General features: G+C 51.5%; 1 protein-coding gene across 1 annotated transcript in view; it reads left to right on the top strand.

Moving 5' to 3' along the window:
• The window catches only part of SLIT1 (slit guidance ligand 1), a 166,365-nt gene that overhangs the window by 19,176 nt on the left and 128,536 nt on the right, over positions 1-18,653 (top strand). The window contains exons 2-4 of the mRNA XM_044240235.1: positions 3,438-3,509; positions 5,546-5,617; positions 11,255-11,326. Of these exons, the coding sequence (XP_044096170.1) occupies positions 3,438-3,509; positions 5,546-5,617; positions 11,255-11,326 (216 nt within the window). The remainder of the gene's footprint in view (positions 1-3,437; positions 3,510-5,545; positions 5,618-11,254; positions 11,327-18,653) is intronic.

Below are 18,653 nucleotides of genomic sequence, written 5' to 3'. Positions count from 1 at the left end.
CAAACAGTAAGTCTTCAATCAATATTTATTAAATTATTTCAACTATATAAAGATTGTGTGCAAAAGAAACAGGCTTGGATGAAACTATTCCAGAATGTTAACAGGGCTTCGTTCTGGGTGATGAATTTATGTGTGATTTGAATTTTTTCTTTATTATTCAGAAAACTGAAACAAATTAAACAATGTGCATGTATTACTCTTACTTTTATTTTTATTTATGTATTTTATTAGAGAGAGAGCATGCATAGGTGGGGAAGGGGCAGAGGGTAAGGGGAGAAAGAACCCCAAGCAGGCTCCACGCCCAGCACAGAGCCTGAAAGGAGGCCTCAAGATCCTGACCTGAGCCAAAATCAAAAGCCAGACATGCAACCAACTGAGCCACCCAGGTGCTCTGTATTACTCTAATTTTTTTTTTTTGTATTACTCTAATTTTTAAACGCAATAACTTGACTATTATGTTGGCTTATAAAAATACTGATGTAATTTTAAAAATTCAAGCAAGGGCTCCTGGGTAGCTCAGATGGTTGGGCAACTGCCTTCACCTCGGATTCTGATCTTGGGGTACTGGGATCGGGCCCCGTGTTGGGGGTCCCTGCTCAGCAGGGAGTCTGCTTCTCCCTCTCCCTCTGCCTCTCCCCCTTTGCTCAGGTGCTCCCTCTCTCTTTTTTTCAAATGAATAAATAAAATCTTTTAAAAATTTCAAGCAGTACAGAAAAGCATAAAAAGGAAACTAAAACCACCATTTAGCAATTTTAGGCATTACTGTGTGGCAAACAGCCCCCAGGGAGCTTGCTCGGTGCACAGACCATGATGGACATGTGTGTAGATTTTTCCTGAGCAGGCTCATAGAATACAAGCTGGCTTGTGACCCTTTCACCACAGACTGTATCATGGACATCTTTCCCTGTTAGTACAAGATGATTTGTGGCCTTTTAAACGACTGCGTGGTATCTGGTTTCTCAGATGTGCTGGAAGGTCCACTAAACGTTGCTCTGGTGACGTCCATTTCAGCTTAACATTCTTGTTCTTGTCATCAGTGCCGATGTGCCATTATAATAAAAAAAATTAAAACAACTAGAAATTCCATGTGGTTCTGGGTTTGGGGATGAAGGTTTCAACAGGTTGGCCCAAGGAAACCGGCCCTGCTTGCAGAGGGAACCAGTCTGAAGGGTTTGTCGGTGATGTTCTCGAAGCTTGAAGCATGGTTGTCGGCAGGAGCAGGTTAGGGTGCAGCGCAGGTGAGGCTCACAGGTGGCGCTTTCAGGAAAGAATCCTTCGTTCAAGAGAAAAGACCCACACGTTGGAAAGATCCTGTTTTGGGTGCCTGGGTGGCTCAGTCGGTTAAGCGAGGGCCTTCCGCTGAGGTCACGATCCCAGGGTCCTGGATGGAGTCCTGCATCGGGCTCCCAGCTCTGCAGGGAGTCTGCTTCTCTCTCCATCTCAATCTCTTTCTCTCAAATAAATAAATAAAATCTTTAAAACAAAACAGAAAAAAAAAAAAAGGAAAGAAAGAGAAGAGCCTGTCTGATGTGGAGAAGACCTCCTCACAGGATTTAGGGTGGGGAGTGGCTCAGCCTGGGGCTTTCATCAGGGGCCCCGTCACCTTGGAGAGGGCTCAATCCTCTCTCTTCAAACAGAGATCCCGTTTGAAAGATGCACAAGGAATGAGTTTTTCAGCTGCTCCTTGGGATCAGGAGACAGGCTCAGGGGAAGGGCAGAGAGAGTGATGGGTGAATGTGTGTCCTGCGTGTCAGCGGCCCGGCCTGCTGGAAGGAGTGTGGGCCCTCGGATCAGACGGCCAGATCTCTACTCTGTTGTGTCCCAGCTGGTGACCTCTGGAAGACAACTGACTGCTCTGAGGCACAATGTCCTCGTCGGTAACATAGCTGCTGACATGACTTTCTAGCCCCTCATGACGGTGGCCCCAGAGTCCTGTGTCTGGAATGTGTGGAAACTAAAAATACGGGGTTTGTAGTGGGTGCAACTCTAGAACACCGTCTAGGCCCAGCGTACTCCCCAAATGCTTACAGGAGAGGGATCTTGGTGTTTTTCAAAGCAGCTGGGATTTGGGTTGCCCGGGGCTCCTAAGTGAGGAAGCTGTGAGGGAACAGAGTGTGTGTGTGCGCATGCGCGTTGGGATGGGGATGCTTAGGTTGTTGCCAAGACCCTGAGTGACTGTGAGGTGGTGAGAAAGTGGAGGAGATGGCGTGGATGTGAACATGGAGCTGCCGCAGGGAGACAGATCAGATGCGGAGGTGACAGCTGGGTGTGGGGCCAGGCCTGACGGAGATTCTGCTGTGTGTGGCTCAGTGGAAGAGCTTTCTGGGAAGTGTTGTAGCTGCCTCCTGGAAGGACCTGTTTATCTGAGGCTGCACCAGCTCCCTGGGAAGAGAAGCGGCCTGACAGAGGCGAGTGAGCTTCCCTGGGAGGCTCAGCAGGGGCCCCATGGCCTCTAATGTGTCTGCATGTCCAAGTCTGTGGTTGGGGAAGGCTGAGGAGGACCACATATAGCCTTGGAAGGGAGAAAGGGCCAGAGGCTGGGATGGTGTGGGCAGAGGATCCCCCTGAAGCTCAGGCTTGGCCCTGGGGTCCAGACGGCGGGCCCCCTCCCTTCCTTGGCCCTGCCATCCTTCCCCTCGATGGAGGGCTGTCCTCGTGGTGCCCTCCTGCCTGCGGGCCACCTTTTCTCCCTGTCTTCCTCTGCTTGCTTTCTCAGGCCCCCTGTGATCTGGATTCACATGCCCCCAACCCTGCTTCCTGCAGTTCCCGACTCCCAGCCTGTCTCCTCCCTCAACCCCCAGATATTCCGGGTGTTATCTCCTGGAATGTCCACTCCATCCCTCTCGCTGGGCACATCTGCCTTGTCTTTTAGGCCTCAGCTTGAACCCCATGTCCTCAGCCTCCTTAAAATGCATGACCCACCCAGCTCTCTCCTGCTCAGACTCCCGACAACGCGTAGGAGCCTTGGTGTCTGCAAGGGGGCCCATTCCCGGCACAGGCCATGCTCTTTGCTGTTTAGGTTCTGTGCTAACCCAAGGAGATAGTCGCAATTATTACCCCCACTTTATAGATGGGGGATCTACCTGAATAACCTCCAATGGCTGGTTTCCAAATTCTTCCCTGCAGGAATGTCTTGTCTCTCCAATCAGCCTGAGCTCTTTCTGGGCAAAAGCTATGACTTTGGTTCGCACAGCTCTCCCAGCAGCAAGCCCGGGCCCTGTGCATTTCCCTGGCTGGCTGGGCATCTGTTGCAAAGATGGGCCTTGGCTTGTTGGGCCTTGACATGGACTTGGGGGTCCCAGGGCTTGGCTGGGAAGCACCCGGCCCCACTGGTGAGAAGACAGGGTGGAGTTCCGTAGAAGGGAGTATAGAGCTGAGCCCTGGCCTGGGGGCCTGCCCCTGGTGTCTCACCATTCCATTCTCCTTTCCTCCACCAGGGAACTCAACGGGAACAACATCACTCGGATCCACAAGAATGACTTCGCGGGGCTCAAGCAGCTGCGGGTGCTGTGAGTATGGGCTGCTGTCCACGCTCCTTGCCTCCTTCCTGCCCCGCCCCGGCAGTGGTCCTGGCTGTGGGTTGTAGGGCCCCTGCCTGTGGAGTCAGTCTTCAGATGCCCCGAGGGGTCTGGGGTGGAAGTGATGGAGAGGCCTGAGTTGGATCAGCCGCCGCCTTCACAGGGCTGAGGAGCTGCGCGTGGTGTAGGCCCCAGTGGTCGCCACCTGGCAGGACCAGGGCTGGGCTCACAGGGCGTCCTATCCTGGAATGAGGGAAGCCTGGCTGACCGTGAGGAAGCTTTAGGCCTCTGGCTTGGTCTGCTGGGGTCTTCAACACAAAAGACCGCAGACTGGGGGCTTAAACACAGAAGTGTATTTTCTCGTAGTTCTTGAGGCTGGAAATCTGATGTCAAGGCACCGTCCAGGCTATTCGTAGTGAGGCTTCTCTTCTGGGCCATCTTCCGGCTGTGTCCTCATGTGTGCACAGAGAGAGGTCTCTGATGTCTTTTGTTCTTCTATGAGGATACCAGTCCTATCAGATTAGGGACCTACCGTTCTGACCTCATTAGACACCGACTACCTCCCTAGTCTCCATCTCCAAATCACATTGGGGGTTAGGGCCTCAGTGTACGAATTTTGGGGATGCATTTTAGTCCATGACTGTCTCCATAGTTCTTTTGACTCTGTACCTCAGACAAACTCCCCATTGAGGCTACAGTTCCCGCTGACTTGAGAGGGTAGGTGAGTGGGGACTGTTGAGGACAGAGGTGGCTCTCCTCGGGTGTCTGACAGTGGCAGATATTGGAGGTGGCAGGTGTGGCTCTACTGGGGTCAGTAGCCAGCAAAGGAGCCATCTGTAGCATTTCCCTTGTGGAGCTGGGCAGGGGTGAGGTGTGAGGAGGGGAAAGAGTGGATCCCTTCACCTCTCCCTGCCCTGCGGCTCTCAGACACATGCATACATTCTGACACATTCTATATCAGACAATCATAGGATCCTTACCCCCTACTCGAGGGTAGTGCAAGTGTCCTGGGGCCTCAATTCTTTCAGAACTATTTTTCAGCTTGGAGGACCTTTGGTGGGGCTGGGGACTTTGTGTCTCCATCTTCTCTGGGGTCCTAGCTCTCAGTTGCTGGGCAGGGGTCTCTGCTGCTCCAGAACCCACTGACCCTTGACTCCTTCCGAATCTCCAGGAGTGTCTTCTGAGTCTGGGGAAACCCTCCTTCCCTCTTGGCATCCCTCACCCACCTTGTCCTCCAGTCTGAGCTCCTCAACAGCTCAGGCTTCTGGAAACAAAGTGGAGGAAGAGAAGTGTGCGGCAACAGCTTCTGCCTCCTTCCCTAGGAGGGTCTGGGGTCCACATGGAACCTCAAGCTACCTGCTTAGGAGTGGATGGGGGGAAAGGCAAGGAGAAAAATTCACTCGACCATCTCAGAAGGTACCACGCAACAAGCAAACTGCCTGCCAGGCGGATGTTCTGGGCTGTAGGGACGTACAGTCTCATGGAGCCAGGTGGCTGAGTTGGCAGCAGATGAGGCCAGGCAGTGCAGGGGTGCAGGCAGAGGGGGTGTTGTCTGCCAACTGAAGAGTGTGTTTGCTACATGTGTGGGCTATGCCCACTTGGCACAACCTCCCCTCCCTCTGCTGTGGGCCCGTCCCCCTGCTCTGCCCCTTGGACACGCGCCCTCTGGGCCAAACGAGGGCATGTGCCAGCAGCCCCAAGTGGCTCCTGCCACCTGGGTTCCCGGCTTCCCAGAGCAAGGATGCCTTTGGAGCCGTGGCCTGGCGCTCTGGTGCCCTGGTACCCCGTGGCCCTGGTGGCTGCAGCGAGCTCTGCACAGGCTCAGGGCCTGGAAGTGTGTCTTGCCGTCAGGCCTGGGGGTGCTGAGGATACCTGATGGGAATTTGCAAGGTTGAGGGGCAGTTGAGGCCGGGACCTGGGTCTGTGTGCACCTGGGACCCTGCTCCCGTTTCACTGCCTGCTGCCGGCTGCTGCTGAGAGTCCCCGACCAGCATCCTCCAGCTGTCTTTGTGTCTTTGCTTCCCCAGGCAGCTGATGGAGAACCAGATTGGAGTGGTGGAGCGGGGGGCTTTTGACGACATGAAGGAGCTGGAGCGGCTGTGAGTATCCGCGGGCGCAGGCTCAGGGTGGCGGGGTGGCACTGAGGGGACAGGACGGCCGAGCCCAGCAGGGAGGACAAGGTGCGGGGAGAACCTGGCATGCCCCCCTCCACCCCACCGCCTCCCGCTGGCTGATGGGCGCCAGGGGCAGCCACAGCCAGGGAAGTGGTCACAGCGTCATCACGAGGTGACAGTGAGGTCGTGGCTGGAGGGTGTCTGCACCCCACACTCTAAATGCCAGTCTCTTTGTTGTCTTTCCCTGATAATGCATTGTGGCAAAGACCCCACGCAGTACAGAGGAAGTGAAATTGCCTCCTATAATCTCATAGCCCAGGCGTGACCACTGTCTGTGCTCCTGTGTGTGTGCAGTGGGGAAGAATGGGTATGCCAAGGGGACTGTCAGGGAGACCAGCGGCCACCTGAGAAGCTGGGTCTTGGACGTTCAGGGCCACAGCACAGACACTGGAAGGTGATGTTTCTGACTCACATGGTGTCTCTAAACCCAGGGGTTTTGCATTAGAGAGTGGGTCTTGATCAAGTTTTGCATTTCAGGTTGGCAAAAATGAAAAAAAAAAAAAAGATTCTGGTATGAATGAGGTGGGAGAGGGACACCCATTCACTGGGGTCACTGGTCTCACTGTTCCGCTTTGGTTTGGCTCTCAAGAGGTGTCAAGAGTCCTAGAGTTCATGCCCTCTGAACCAGAAAGTCCATTTTACTTTAAGGCAGTTATCAGAGATGTGACTAAAAAATGTATATATCCAGGATATTTTTTGCACATCACTTAAACACAGCAACAAAAAAATGGAGAAAGCCATTCTGGTGGGGACATGGGGTATCAAGTCACATTTTTGGAGAATAGTTAAGGCCATTGGAATGTGCTCACAATATAATATTAAATGAAAAAGGCAGGAAGTGATGTTTATGTAAATCGCATCAACATCTGTGTATATAGAACACAGGAGGAGGAAAGTAATTGGAAAGATTAACCCCCATTGCACTGAGTGGTGGGATATCAGGTAACATTAATTTTACTCTTTGTGCTTATCGTTTTTATGGATTTTCTTACAATGAGTTTATAATTATAACTATAGCTACAGTTGATTGCCTTATTCTGTGCCAGACACCAAGATAAGCTCTTTGCCCTACCATATCTCATTTAATCCTTAAAACAACGCTGTGGTCAGTGGTATTTTACAGAAGAGAAACAGAAGGGCACTGAAGTTAAGGCACTTGCATTCTTAAGCGATTAAGAGGGGATTAGAATCCGGATCATTTTGCCTCCGAAGCCTGAGCTCTTAACGACTATGACCTTATACCTCACTTTTCTCTTTTACTTCAAAGAAAGTAGGGTATTAAACAAAGGGAGAAGACTATGGTTGTCGCCTTGCCTTCCCGCAGCCTGGAAGGAAATCAAGGCGTGTCTTCTGCCTTCTTCACCCAGGCCCCAGAGTGAGCGATAAGGGGCCTGCGGTGAAAACAGAGGCCTGGTGCTGTTTGTTTTCTTCCAAAGGCTCAGGACAAAGTACACATTCTTGAGCGGGCTGTGAGGGCCTGATTGGGACCCAGACTGAACCCGCTCCTGCAGCTTCAGCTCTGGGTGCTGGAGGAGGAAAAGTGGGTGGTGGGGGTGGGGAGTGTTAACACCCGATGGGGGTGCTCGCCTCATGTCTGCCGCGGCCTCTGGGAGGGGGCAGGGTCCTCCTTTTTGAGTCCAGACTTGTCACTGCGGACTTTGTCCCTTCTGTCCTGCTCCTATACCTTCCTTCCTGTGCGGGTGCCCCACAAGTTCCCAGCAGGTGGTTCTTCTTGAGGGGTGTGACCGCCGTGTCCTGGGGGGTTGTGGCCCTCACCGAGGCCGGCCAGCACCCTCTCCTCTGACTTGCTGGAGACCAGTGGTGGATCCACTAATCCACGTTGCGTAAAGCGGGCAGTCGTACACACCGCACATACTCTAAACGTTCCCTTTTGAGCACAGACATGGAAGTGTGCATTTATCGACCCTCTTCCCCCCCTTTTTTCCCCGCCTAAGGCTTTTCTTCTCAGTATGAGACTGGAGTTCTGTATTGCTTCTGTCACCTACACTACACACAAGTGATTTGCTTATGATTTTTGGTTTTGGTTTCTTTAAGGTAGAGGGACATGTTTATTTTTTTATTTTTTTAAAAGATTTTTAAAATTTTTTTATTTATTTGACAGAGAGAGATCAGAAGTCGGCAGAGAGGGAGGTAGAGAGAGAGAGGGAAGCAGGCTCCTTGCTAAGCAGAGAGCCCGATGTGGGGCTTGATCCTAGGACCCCGGGATCATGACCCGAGCCGAAGGCAGAGGCTTTAACCCACTGAGCCACCCAGGCACCCCATGTAGAGGGAGATGTTTAAAAGGCCCTTAGAAGCAATCTGGGTTAAGAATTCCGAATTCCGGGGTGCCTGGGTGGTTCAGTGGGTTAAAGCCTCTGCCTTTGGCCCAGGTCATGATTCCAGGGTTCTGGGATGGAGCTCCGCATCGGGCTCTCTGCTCAGCAGGGAGCCTGCTTCCTCCTCTCTCTGCCTGCCTCTCTGCCTACTTGTAATCTGTCAAATAAATAAATAAAATCTTAAAAAAAAAAAAAAAGAGGGACGCCTGGGTGGCTCAGTTGGTTGGACGACTGCCTTCGGCTCAGGGCGTGATCCTGGAGTCCCGGGATCGAGTCCCACATCAGGCTCCCAGCTCCATGGGGAGTCTGCTTCGCTCTCTGACCTTCTCCCCTCTCATGCTCTCTCTCACTGTCTCTCTCTCGCAAATAAATAAAATAAAATAAAATAAAAAAAGATTAAAAAAAAAAGAATTCCGAATTCCTTTTTTTTTTTTTAAGATTTTATTTATTTATTTGAGAGAGAGAGAGCACAAGCAGGGGAGAGGGAGAAGCACACTCCCCTCTGAGCAGGGAGCCCAATCCAGGGCTCAAACCCAGGACCCACAGATCATGACCTGAGCCGAAGGCAGATGCTTAACCGACTGAGCTGCCCAGGTGCCCCCGAGTTTTTTGGTGACCCTCCTGTCCTTGGCCCAGTGTTTTACTTAATTCAACAGCCCTTCAACAGACAGCTTTTGGTTTATTGACATTCTCGAAAGCCTCCAATTTGGTTTTCCCAGAGATGACTCTTTTCACATGAGTATTCTGTTCCCCTCTGTCACAGTTAATTACCTTGTAAAATTATAAGCGCCTCTGGTATAGGTAAGTTTGGGAATAGACATTCTGGTTCTTGTAAGCAGAGTCTGCAGGCCCGAGTACAGAGGTGGAAGTGTGCAGTCGCGCCGGCCGTAAGGGTGGGCGTGCCATGGGCACGGAGCGGGAGGGGCACCCTCAGCAGCCCTGCGCTGGCCGTGGGGGGCCGCTGTGAATTGTGGGGGAAAAGCGCTCTTCAGAGCCCGGCTCTCGTATGTGGCCGTGACGAGGGTGAGGCACTCACCTCTGGGCATCCCGGCTTCCTCAGCGATCACAGAGACAGCTCAGTGGACTCGGTGAACATCCTGAGCACCTATTAAGAGCCAAGCCATACGGCAAGACAGTAGAGGTAAAATTTTCCTGCAGGTTGTTGAGAGAAAGAGACGGGAGGGTAGGTGTGTGAACGTGAGCCCTTGTTGTCATGCTTGAGAGAAAGACACCCACCCGTGCGTACTGCTTTCCCTCCGATGGAGAGGGAGCCCCCCTACAACACTCGTCTCCGTGCCTGGCACATGTGGAGGGCTAAGGACCGGTCACCACTACGGCCGTCTGTTCTTAGCTACCTGCCCCTCCTTCGCAATGCTCGGGCCCTCCTTTGGTGTTCTTTGATTTTCTACTTTATACTGGCTCTTGAATTTTTTTCCCCTCTCCAGTGTTTGCAGAAATTGAAGCTGGAAAAATGAGAAAGTCTTGGGGGAAAACAAAACAAAACAAAAACCCATGATTTCCAGACAGTGTAAATACAGAATTAATTTATTGGACAAGGTTAAGGAACTTGGGGTAATCTGATGTCCACTCCTGTGCTTTAAGGATTCTACTAGTGGTCTTTTTTTTTTTTTTCCCCCCAAGGCAGTGATGTGTTTCCCTAGGAGCCTGACCTTTTGAGTAAACTTCTTCCAGCTGGTCTTCTTGTCTGCACCGTGCTGGAAAACGATGCTTTTCTCACATATCAGATGAAGGGTGACCTCCTAGGAGATAACCATAGGCCAGTTACTATTGGCCACAAACAATTATGTTTCTTCCTCCCTCCCAGCACAAGAAAGCTTTTGCCGAGTTGGTTTATCCTCGTCCAGTGCTGTTAAAGGACACCGTAGTGCGAGATCTGAACTGTGCTATAGTCTATAAGGCCGAGGCTGGGTTTTATTTTTTTTATTTTTAAAAAGATTTTACTTATTTATTTGACAGAGATCACAAGTAGGCAGAGAGGCAGGCAGAGAGAGAGGAGGAAGCAGGCTCTGAGAGCCCGATGTGGGAGTTTGAACCCAGGGCCCTGGGATCATGACCTGAGCCAAAGGCAGAGGCTTTAACCCACTGAGCCACCCAGGTGCCCCAAGCTTGGGTTTTACACCAGAGCTTCTCCAGCCCTCAGGAGTGCCTGGATTGCTTGGGGATCCTGCTGAAATGGAGTCTGACTCCACTGGTCTAGGGGAGAGGCTGCGATATCGCCGCTCTTAGCGACTCCCAGGCAAAGCCCCTGCAGATGCCCGTGGACCACAGCGTGAGCACCAAACTTGCGTACTTGCAGGGGTCCCACCCCCGGTGGGCGGGAGTTCCGTTCTCCCGTGTCCAAGAATGAGCTGCTGACGTGTGGTTAGGTGTGGCTGCTTTCCTAGGACGAGACTGGGTTCTTTCCACATTGTATCTTCCCATCCAGGTCACATTGCAGAACCAGGCTTCCCACTCCTGCCTGTGCGTATATAACTGAGTAGTTGTTCCGTCCCCCAGTAGAGCAATTAGAAACGATGGACATACCAGCCATTAAAATTAAAGGGGTTGTTCTATTGTCTGACGTGGAGAGACATCCGCAGATTGTTGGGTGAGGAAAATGCAGGTGGCCGAATCCGTTTTCTTCTATTATTTGACGTTTGTAAAGAATTAAGCATGCATTTTCATAAATAATAAAAAAAAATCAATAGCGCTCTTTTCATTTTGAGAAAAAGACCTAAAGCAAATAATAAAAGAGAGTTAAGTTGCCCCTGAGTTAAATGTGGGTGAAAGCAAGGAAGAATCAGAACCGTGGGGCTAGTCCCACCCCTGCTCCCGTTTCAAGTGGAGTCCGGTGTTCCAGCTCACAAAGCCAGCATAGTATTTCAGTCAGTGCCTTATGAATCACAACGGGTGTCGCGCATGTAACGAGATGACGAGAGGAGCTTGGGCAGAAATCCTGGGAGGGGTCGACTGCCCACCACACATCGGGTCCTTGGCGGGGAGCTTCCCCGGGTGCTCGGTGCCCATCCTCCCCAAGTGTCGATGCCGAACTCCCACTCATAGAAACCGAGGTCCAGGGAAGCTCATTTTCCTGGGGGTAACACAGCGACCCTCTTGGGATTTGGACCCCATGCCCTCCCACTCTGAACCCAGGGCTTTCTGAAAAGTTTTTGTGTTTCCTGGACTGCGAGGCACCTTCCAACCCTTCCTTTCTTCTCTCTTTTAGACGACTGAACCGGAATCAGCTGCACATGTTACCAGAACTGCTGTTCCAGAATAACCAGGCTCTGTCGAGGCTGTGAGTGACGCGGCGACTGATGCTCTGGCTGTGGTCTCGTCCCTCACCCCGTGGGAGGGGCCGTGTCTGGCCAGGCCTTCCTGTAGGAAGGTGCTGCGCGGGGCGTTTCTCAGTGGTCATGCCCGCTGGGATCCAAGGCTCATTCAGTTCTCTGTGCTGCCTTTGACAGTGCGGGTGTGAGAATGTTCTTGGGAGGGGGTTCTTATCAGCCATGATGCCAGGCTTTCCAGCCCTGCACATCTGTCTCAGCCTTTGGTGTTCTGCCTTGGGTTGAATATTGATTCATTCAATGAAGCCCTTCTCAGACCTCTTTCTGTTATCAGATTGGAGTCACGAGATCGGGAAGCTTATCAACCATGGCATAAGGTCATACTTTTATTTGCTATAAATGTACTTCTTTCAAGCTTCAAGGGTAGTGTCTAATTCTGCTGCTCTATGGTTTGTTAAATGTGGCTGTGATTGTTTTACCATTTATTCCATTTTGGGGGTCTTGCTTTGGGCAGGACTTTAGTGATTCCCTAAGGAATCTCCTCTGCTGTTCCTTAGCATGGGGTCCTTCATTCTTTGCTTGGCTACCTCTAATGATGGAGAGTTCACTCCCTCTCCAGTCAGTTACATTAATGGACAGATCTGCATATTAGAAATATTAAGTTTGAGCCCTAAATCTGTTTCCCAACAATTTATGTTTTTCTTAGCTTTGCTTTCTGTAAGCATGTAGAACAACTGTGTACTCTTATTAGAGTAAAAAAAAAAAAACCCAACCCATTTATTTATTATTTATGCCAGAGAGAGCGCAAGTGCATGGGGGAGGAGGGGAAGGGCTTAGGGAGAGGGAGAGAGAATTCCAAGAAGATTCCACACGGAGCTCAGAGCCCAGTCCCACAACCCTGTGATCATGACCTGAGCTGAGACCAGGAGTCAGACACTTAACTGACTGCGCTACCCAGGGGCCCCTCTTGTTAGATTTTTGAAGGGCTGTCTGGATTTTGCATTTTGTCTTGGGAGGTTTTTGAGTCCTTTGAGTTGTTGCCATTTACAACCTGAAATACCACTGGTTGGGACCTTCAGCGTGGCCAGCAGAGCACCGTGTGCGTGGTAGTGAGCCTGCTGGTCTTGCCTGGAAAAGCTTGTAGGGCTCCACGAAGGTGGAGGAAGGGGCAGCAAGTGACTTTGACAGGCCTGAGGCTGTGGGGCTGGGAGGGAGACGGCACCCCAGTACTGCCTGAGTGCTGATAGCATGATTGTGGGTTCCTGGAATCTGGATTCAGCACAGCCAGTTCTTTGCACATGTGTCATGATTTCCAGAGCTCTTGATGAGCCTAGTGGTCCCCAGACAGCCCCTGTGTCCTTGGACCTGCTTTCAAGTTTTGTCTTGAAGTTGGAGAGGTGAAGTAACCTTCTCAGGGTCAGAATTCAAGTCCCTTTTGGACTCCCCGCTCAGTGCTCTTCATGGTTTCATATTTTACTGGAGAAAAGTACTTCTGTGCTTTAACAAATTTAAATGACTGGATTTTATGTGTAAAGGCTGACACTAGGAACTCCATTCAAGGAGTGGAAAAGCCACTGGAGAGGACAGGAGTCTGCCTCACTCCTGCTCTTGGCACCCTATGGCGCTGGGAACCAGGGGAGGCGGTGGCCTCTAGAAACATCGGATGTTCTCACACCTGTGACCTGCGGCTGGCTGTCTTGGGGAGGGGGCCAGTCAGCAGCCAACAGAGGGACTTCCAGGAGAAGAGCACGCCTGATAGAAGGCTTGGTGGTTCTTTGGGGAGTATTTCCAGGCTCTAGAGCCAGAACATTTCCCCAGTCCTACTGCTTTTTTTTTTTATAGGCAATGGGTCCCTAACTCTTGGCAGGAGATGTTTCTTATCCAGGAGCATAGCCAGACCTGGTGGAGGGAAACTATTTTCTTCAGCTCTCCTGTTAATATTTCTGGAGCTTGGCTGTAGGGACAAGTGTGGCAGCCCACAGGACTTTGGGGAGGACTCCTGTGCAGTGTCCCTGCTCAGGTCAGGCTGGGACTTGAGTTTAGGGCTGGGCCCAACCTGTTTTAGTGCCCCCGGACGCCGCTCCAAGTCAGGCTGTCTCAAAAGTGCACGTCCTGGGGGAAATGGTTAAACAGACCCTTTTATTGATCTGGTTGTTTGTTCCTGGGTTTTTTTACCTTTGTTGTTGTGCTGAGGAAGGATGCAGGAGCACCAGGTGCTCAAAGATTTATTTGCTGATATTCTTTGTCACAACTGCACCCTCAATCTATTGACTTGAGCATCCGGCATTGCAAACGTCTCTGGTAACTGTCGCAGTCTGCTTGGTCTGGCCAAGGAACGCTTGGACACTCTGGGCTCTGGAAACAGAAGCCCCCGCAGGCTGGTGATGGGAAGGGTCGTGGGGAGTTGCGAGGGCGCAACCAGACTTACCCATTCCCAGGACAGGAGGTGAAGTATTGCTGGGACCACACGGAGAGGTGAAGGGTGTTTCTAGTTCTTTCTAGTTCTTTTTGAATATCTCATTATTTTCCTGCTTCTCCCTGCAGACCAGTGTCCTGGGCTTATGGGCAGCATCTCAGTTCCGCCATGACTTTGCTTAGCCCCAGTGCTGACTCCCCTCCTACTTCCTGTGACCTCGGAGTTAATCCCCATGTCTCAGGTCCCAACTCCAGATTTCTGGGAAAAGAATCTGATTGGCTCACCTTTGGTCATCAGGTCATTCCTGGGCCAGGGAGCTGGGTTGGGGGTTTGTGGGATCACCTGGTGCTGTCTTACCAGGGAGCCCACTCCTCTAGGAACCGGAGGGGGGCCACATTCCCTTAGGAGGCAGGGCCTGGTGGTTCTGTTGACCTCCCCTCTGCTTTGAGGGATCCGTTGCTAATCCTTCCCACCTGGAGCAAATCATGGACTTTAAGCAGAGGCCATTATGCTAAGTCAGCATGAAGCAGGTTTGAGAGAGACCAAATGTGTAGGTGAGGTGCTCACAGAGTAGGTCAGACGGCAGAGTCTATATTTGGGTTGACTTTGTGTGGGTGGCTGTCAGGTGCTAAAATCCTGGTACTGGCTACTCTTCAGGAATATTTCCCCTTTGTTGGGTTGGTCTGTCCATTGCGTTCCATATGTGGGACCTGAGGCCCAGAGATGTGACTTGCCTTGGACCACAGAGTGATTTGGTGATGGGGCTGGAATTAGATCACAGGCCTTCAGGATCTTTCCTGAAATCTCACATTTAGGGATCTAGCCTAAGGAAATAATAAAATATGAGCACAAGCATGTTTGTTGCAGCATGATTTAGAATTTTGAAATGTAGGATATTTCTTTTCTTTTTTTTTAATTATTTTTATTTAAAATATTTTATTTATTTATTTGACAGAGAAAGAGATCACAAGTAGGCAGAGAGGCAGGCAGAGAGAGAGAGAGGAGGAAGCAGGCTCCCCACTGAGCAGAGAGCCCGATGCGGGGCTCCATCCCAGGACCCTGCCGAAGGCAGAGGCTTAACCCACTGAGCCACCCAGGTGCCCCTTCTTTTTTTTTTTAAGATTTTATTTATTTATTAGACAGAGAGAGAGATAGTATGAGCATGGAGGAGAGGGAGAGGGAGGAAGCAGGCTCTCTGCTTAGGGAGGCTGATGTAGGGCTCAATCCCAGCACCCTGAGTTCAAGACCTGAGCTGGAGGCAGACATGTAACCGACTGAGCCAGGTGCCCTGAAATGTAGAATATTCCTTTATTGAAATATAGAATACTGAATATTGAAATGTATGTTCAGTGTTGGGGCAACAGTTCAGTAAATTATGATATAGCTGCTTGAGGAAATATTTATATCACCGTCAAATGTGGTCTTTATGGAGGATGTAGAGTATCGCAGACAAATGTTTGCATTACCAAAAGCCAGGATGCAAAACTGTACTGATGATAAAATCATTAAATAAATCACTGTAAAGAAGGCACGGAAAAAGACCCTAAAATGCCAACAGGGGTTGTCTCTGGGTGACTTATTTCTTTTCTGGTTTTCCCACATGTTCGTTAAGAAGCATGTGTGACTTTTATGGTAGGAGACCTCCCAGCTTTTACAAGTGCTGGAAAGCCTCTGTGGTTGGAGTTAGAATGAGCGCTGGCCGTGCGATGTTGGAGGGCTTCCTCCAACCCCGGGGAAACCTGCTTTGCTCTTTGGTCAGATAAAGAGAATTCTGGCTACCTTGCAGGCTGTTGTGGGGATTGGAGAAAGATGTAACCTACTCTTGTGGCAGGTGTAAACTTTGTGGCCTGTGATAGATGCTCAGGGAATGTGGGCTGAATCCACGTGAGGACTGGATTGGCGGTGGCATCACGGTCTTCAAGCTGACCTCGCACTGGAGCATTTGTCCATCTGTCTGTTTTCATGTAGAACCATCTCGTCCCATGGCAGGGATCTCTCCCAACAGGTTTAAATTTTTTTTTTTTTTTCTCCATAAGAGGCTGTGTTTCATGAGGCATACCTGCAGAGACACCCGTAGGGGTTTTGGAGGGGGGCTCGTGTGCTTTCCTGCAGCCACGGGGCTGGTGGGGGGGTGACCTGGGACCAGAGTCACTCAGGCCCAGGAACTGCCAAAGGGAATGTGCCTTTTGTACTCTCGGGTACTTTCCTGGGCAAGCATAGAGCTGGTAGGTGATGTTTCCCTGAAATGTTTCTTAGGGCCCTGGAGTCACTTGTATGCTCTTTGCTTTCTTGGGGAGGCCTCCCTTAAGGGTGGGCCCTGAGTTCCCACTCAGCACCCTCACTCCGTGACCTCTTTAGAAGAGAGCACCCATCTACCCCTTGTCTGCGGGTAGAGGGAGTCGAAGCCCCTGCAGAAGTATGCCTATCCTGTGACATCTTCTCACCGCCTGGGTCTCCCAGGACTGTCACGAAAGGTCTCGGGAACCACAGTTGTTACAGTAACTGTTAGGACAAATGGAAGGTCATTCTGTTCCAGGCTCATGGTGGGGGGGGGGACAATCTTCAAACATGATCTGATTGCGTCATCAGAACATCTCTGTGGTCAGCATTTCCCTCATTTGACAGATGAAGACATGTGAGCTCAGCGGGTTTGAGACATGCCCAGGGTGCTGAGTCAAATTCAAACCCTGGTCTCTCGGATGCTAAAGCTCATCCTTCCCTACCGGTCATCCACCCCCCTTTTCCATCCACCATCTCCTTACCACCCATCCACTTCCTGTTCTCGTCTACCTACTCACCTGCCCACCCACCTGCCTATCCTCCAACCCCATCAATCTGTCACATACCCACCCCCCGCTCATCTGCACTCCTACTTACCTATCTACCAATTCACCAGTCAACCCATCCATCTGCCCATCTATCTCTGTACCCTCCACCATCCCTCCTTCTACCCATTCTTCCATTGAAAACACACTCCTACCCCCCTACTCCATCTGCTTTCCCATCCATTCTCCCACTCACTTACCCACAACCATCACCACCCCCAGCCAGCGCTCCACCCATTCAACTTCTACCCACCCATGTACCAATCAATCTACCTATAATCCTATGCATCCCCCGCCCCCGCCGCCCACCCATTCCTTTAATGGTTACTCAGGCCCTCCTGTGGGCCAGGCGCTGTTCTAGGTGCTGAGAACTCTCCGAGGGGGCTGTGTAGGGCAGAGGGCAGGCGCTGTCTCTCCGGGAGTGAGGGTTATCATCAGCGCTTTCTTAGAGCCATGGGCTTGTGTCTGACCAGCAGCAGGACGCAGTGGGTGGGGCGGACTCTCCCCTGGCTGGATCGCTGTCCCCTGCAGGGGCAGCTCCACTCTGGGGGCAGGTGGCCTGGGTTTGGGGCGTGCTTCATTCCCTGACACTCGAATACAGGAGAAAGCGGAGATGTTTGTGGATGCGTACAGAGCTCAGGCACGCTTGAACCTCATGGCTCCTCTTATATCAGCAAAACCCAGTCTCCACGCATGTTTGGGATGGAGAACAGTGAGGGTCAGACTCTATGCCTCTGTCCTTCTGGATGTGGGGCGGGGTCTGTGCCGTGCCTTGCACTCTCTCCTCTCACTGGTTGCCTTCCTTTCCTCGTCCAGAAGCCACTTTCGGCAGCCCAGTTCCTCTGGGTTTCTTTTTAGCCTTGAAACCAATATGCGTCCCGACAAGATCAACCTTTTGTGTCTCTGCTGGACCTGGAAGGGGTGGGGGTGGGTGATTAAGGGCAGCCCACGGCACTTCTTTCCCCTTATTTATATCCCTGCTGTAAGGAGGAGCAGGATAGCTCATTAACAGGGCCCTGGTGTCTGGAGAGGCGTGGAGGTGATTTCCTGCAGGAGTCCTGTTGAAGAATGCCTGACCCCGATGACCCCGTCTGGAGCTGGGTTTAATTAAACTGTCAGCACTGGTCAGAAGAACAAAGACTCCCTTCCAGTCCTGGTCCCCAGCCCCCATCGGAGGCGGGAGGGCATTCTCTGCTGAAATGAAGAGCTGTTAAAAATGGATCTGTCTTGTCTCTGAGGGAAATTACCCGAAGCAGGAAGGTGACCTCGCTGTTGTGACATGTCCACTCCAGGCGGCAGGTCTGTGGAAAACTGAACAAGCCATGCTGCCCAGGACCCTAGTTGCGGGATAAGAAGGGCTCCAGGGGCTGTCCCTCACGGGCTGGGGCCTCCTTCCTGCCAGAACCCCTGCCGTAAGGTGCTGTCCCTTACTCCCTAGGCTTCACGGTCCCCAGGAAGGACCTTCACGAGCTTTGTCTCATGAGATAGTAAGTCTGTGAGGTGATTCTGGCATTGGCAGCGATGGATAGAAACTTCCTTGGTTAGACAGTTTGGGAAGTTCTGGGTCAAATAGGGCTCTTTGTAGAGGAACTGTTCAGCCGCTCTAACCTGCTGTGTGCCTTACGAAGCACATGTATGGGGGTGTGGGGGGGCGTGTCGTTGCCCAAACAAGATCTTACAAGCCTGTGGAGCTCTGACAGTGAGGGGCAAGACCAGCTCAAACCCAAGTCCTTCTGAGCCCAAAACCCGTGCACCTACCTCTCCCTGTTAGTACTCTAATTAGTGCGAATGAGAGTTGTCTAGGGGAGTTTATTAAAATACAGGTTATCTTCAGAGACCCTGAGTTAGTTGCTTTGGAAGGGCCCAAGAATCTGCATTCTTATCAAGCCCCTCTTTATCTGGTTCACACTTAGAGTAGCCTTGCTCTCGGCACACTTTGAAGAGCCTTAGGTAGACACTCCTCTGCGGTCAGAGCCCCCTTTTGCCCCTGCCCGGCTGGGTTCTGCTGGGGGCGGGGGCACGCTAACAAAGGCCCTCCCGAGGGCAGATGCTTTGCCTCCCACAGCCACACCGAGAACAATTTGGGGATTATGAGTT

Source organism: Neovison vison, chromosome 2, assembly GCF_020171115.1.
Source record: "Neovison vison isolate M4711 chromosome 2, ASM_NN_V1, whole genome shotgun sequence".
Taxonomy (NCBI): Eukaryota; Metazoa; Chordata; class Mammalia; order Carnivora; family Mustelidae; genus Neogale; species Neogale vison.
Note: the sequence above shows the minus strand (reverse complement) of the source record. Positions and strands in the feature narration are given on the sequence as shown.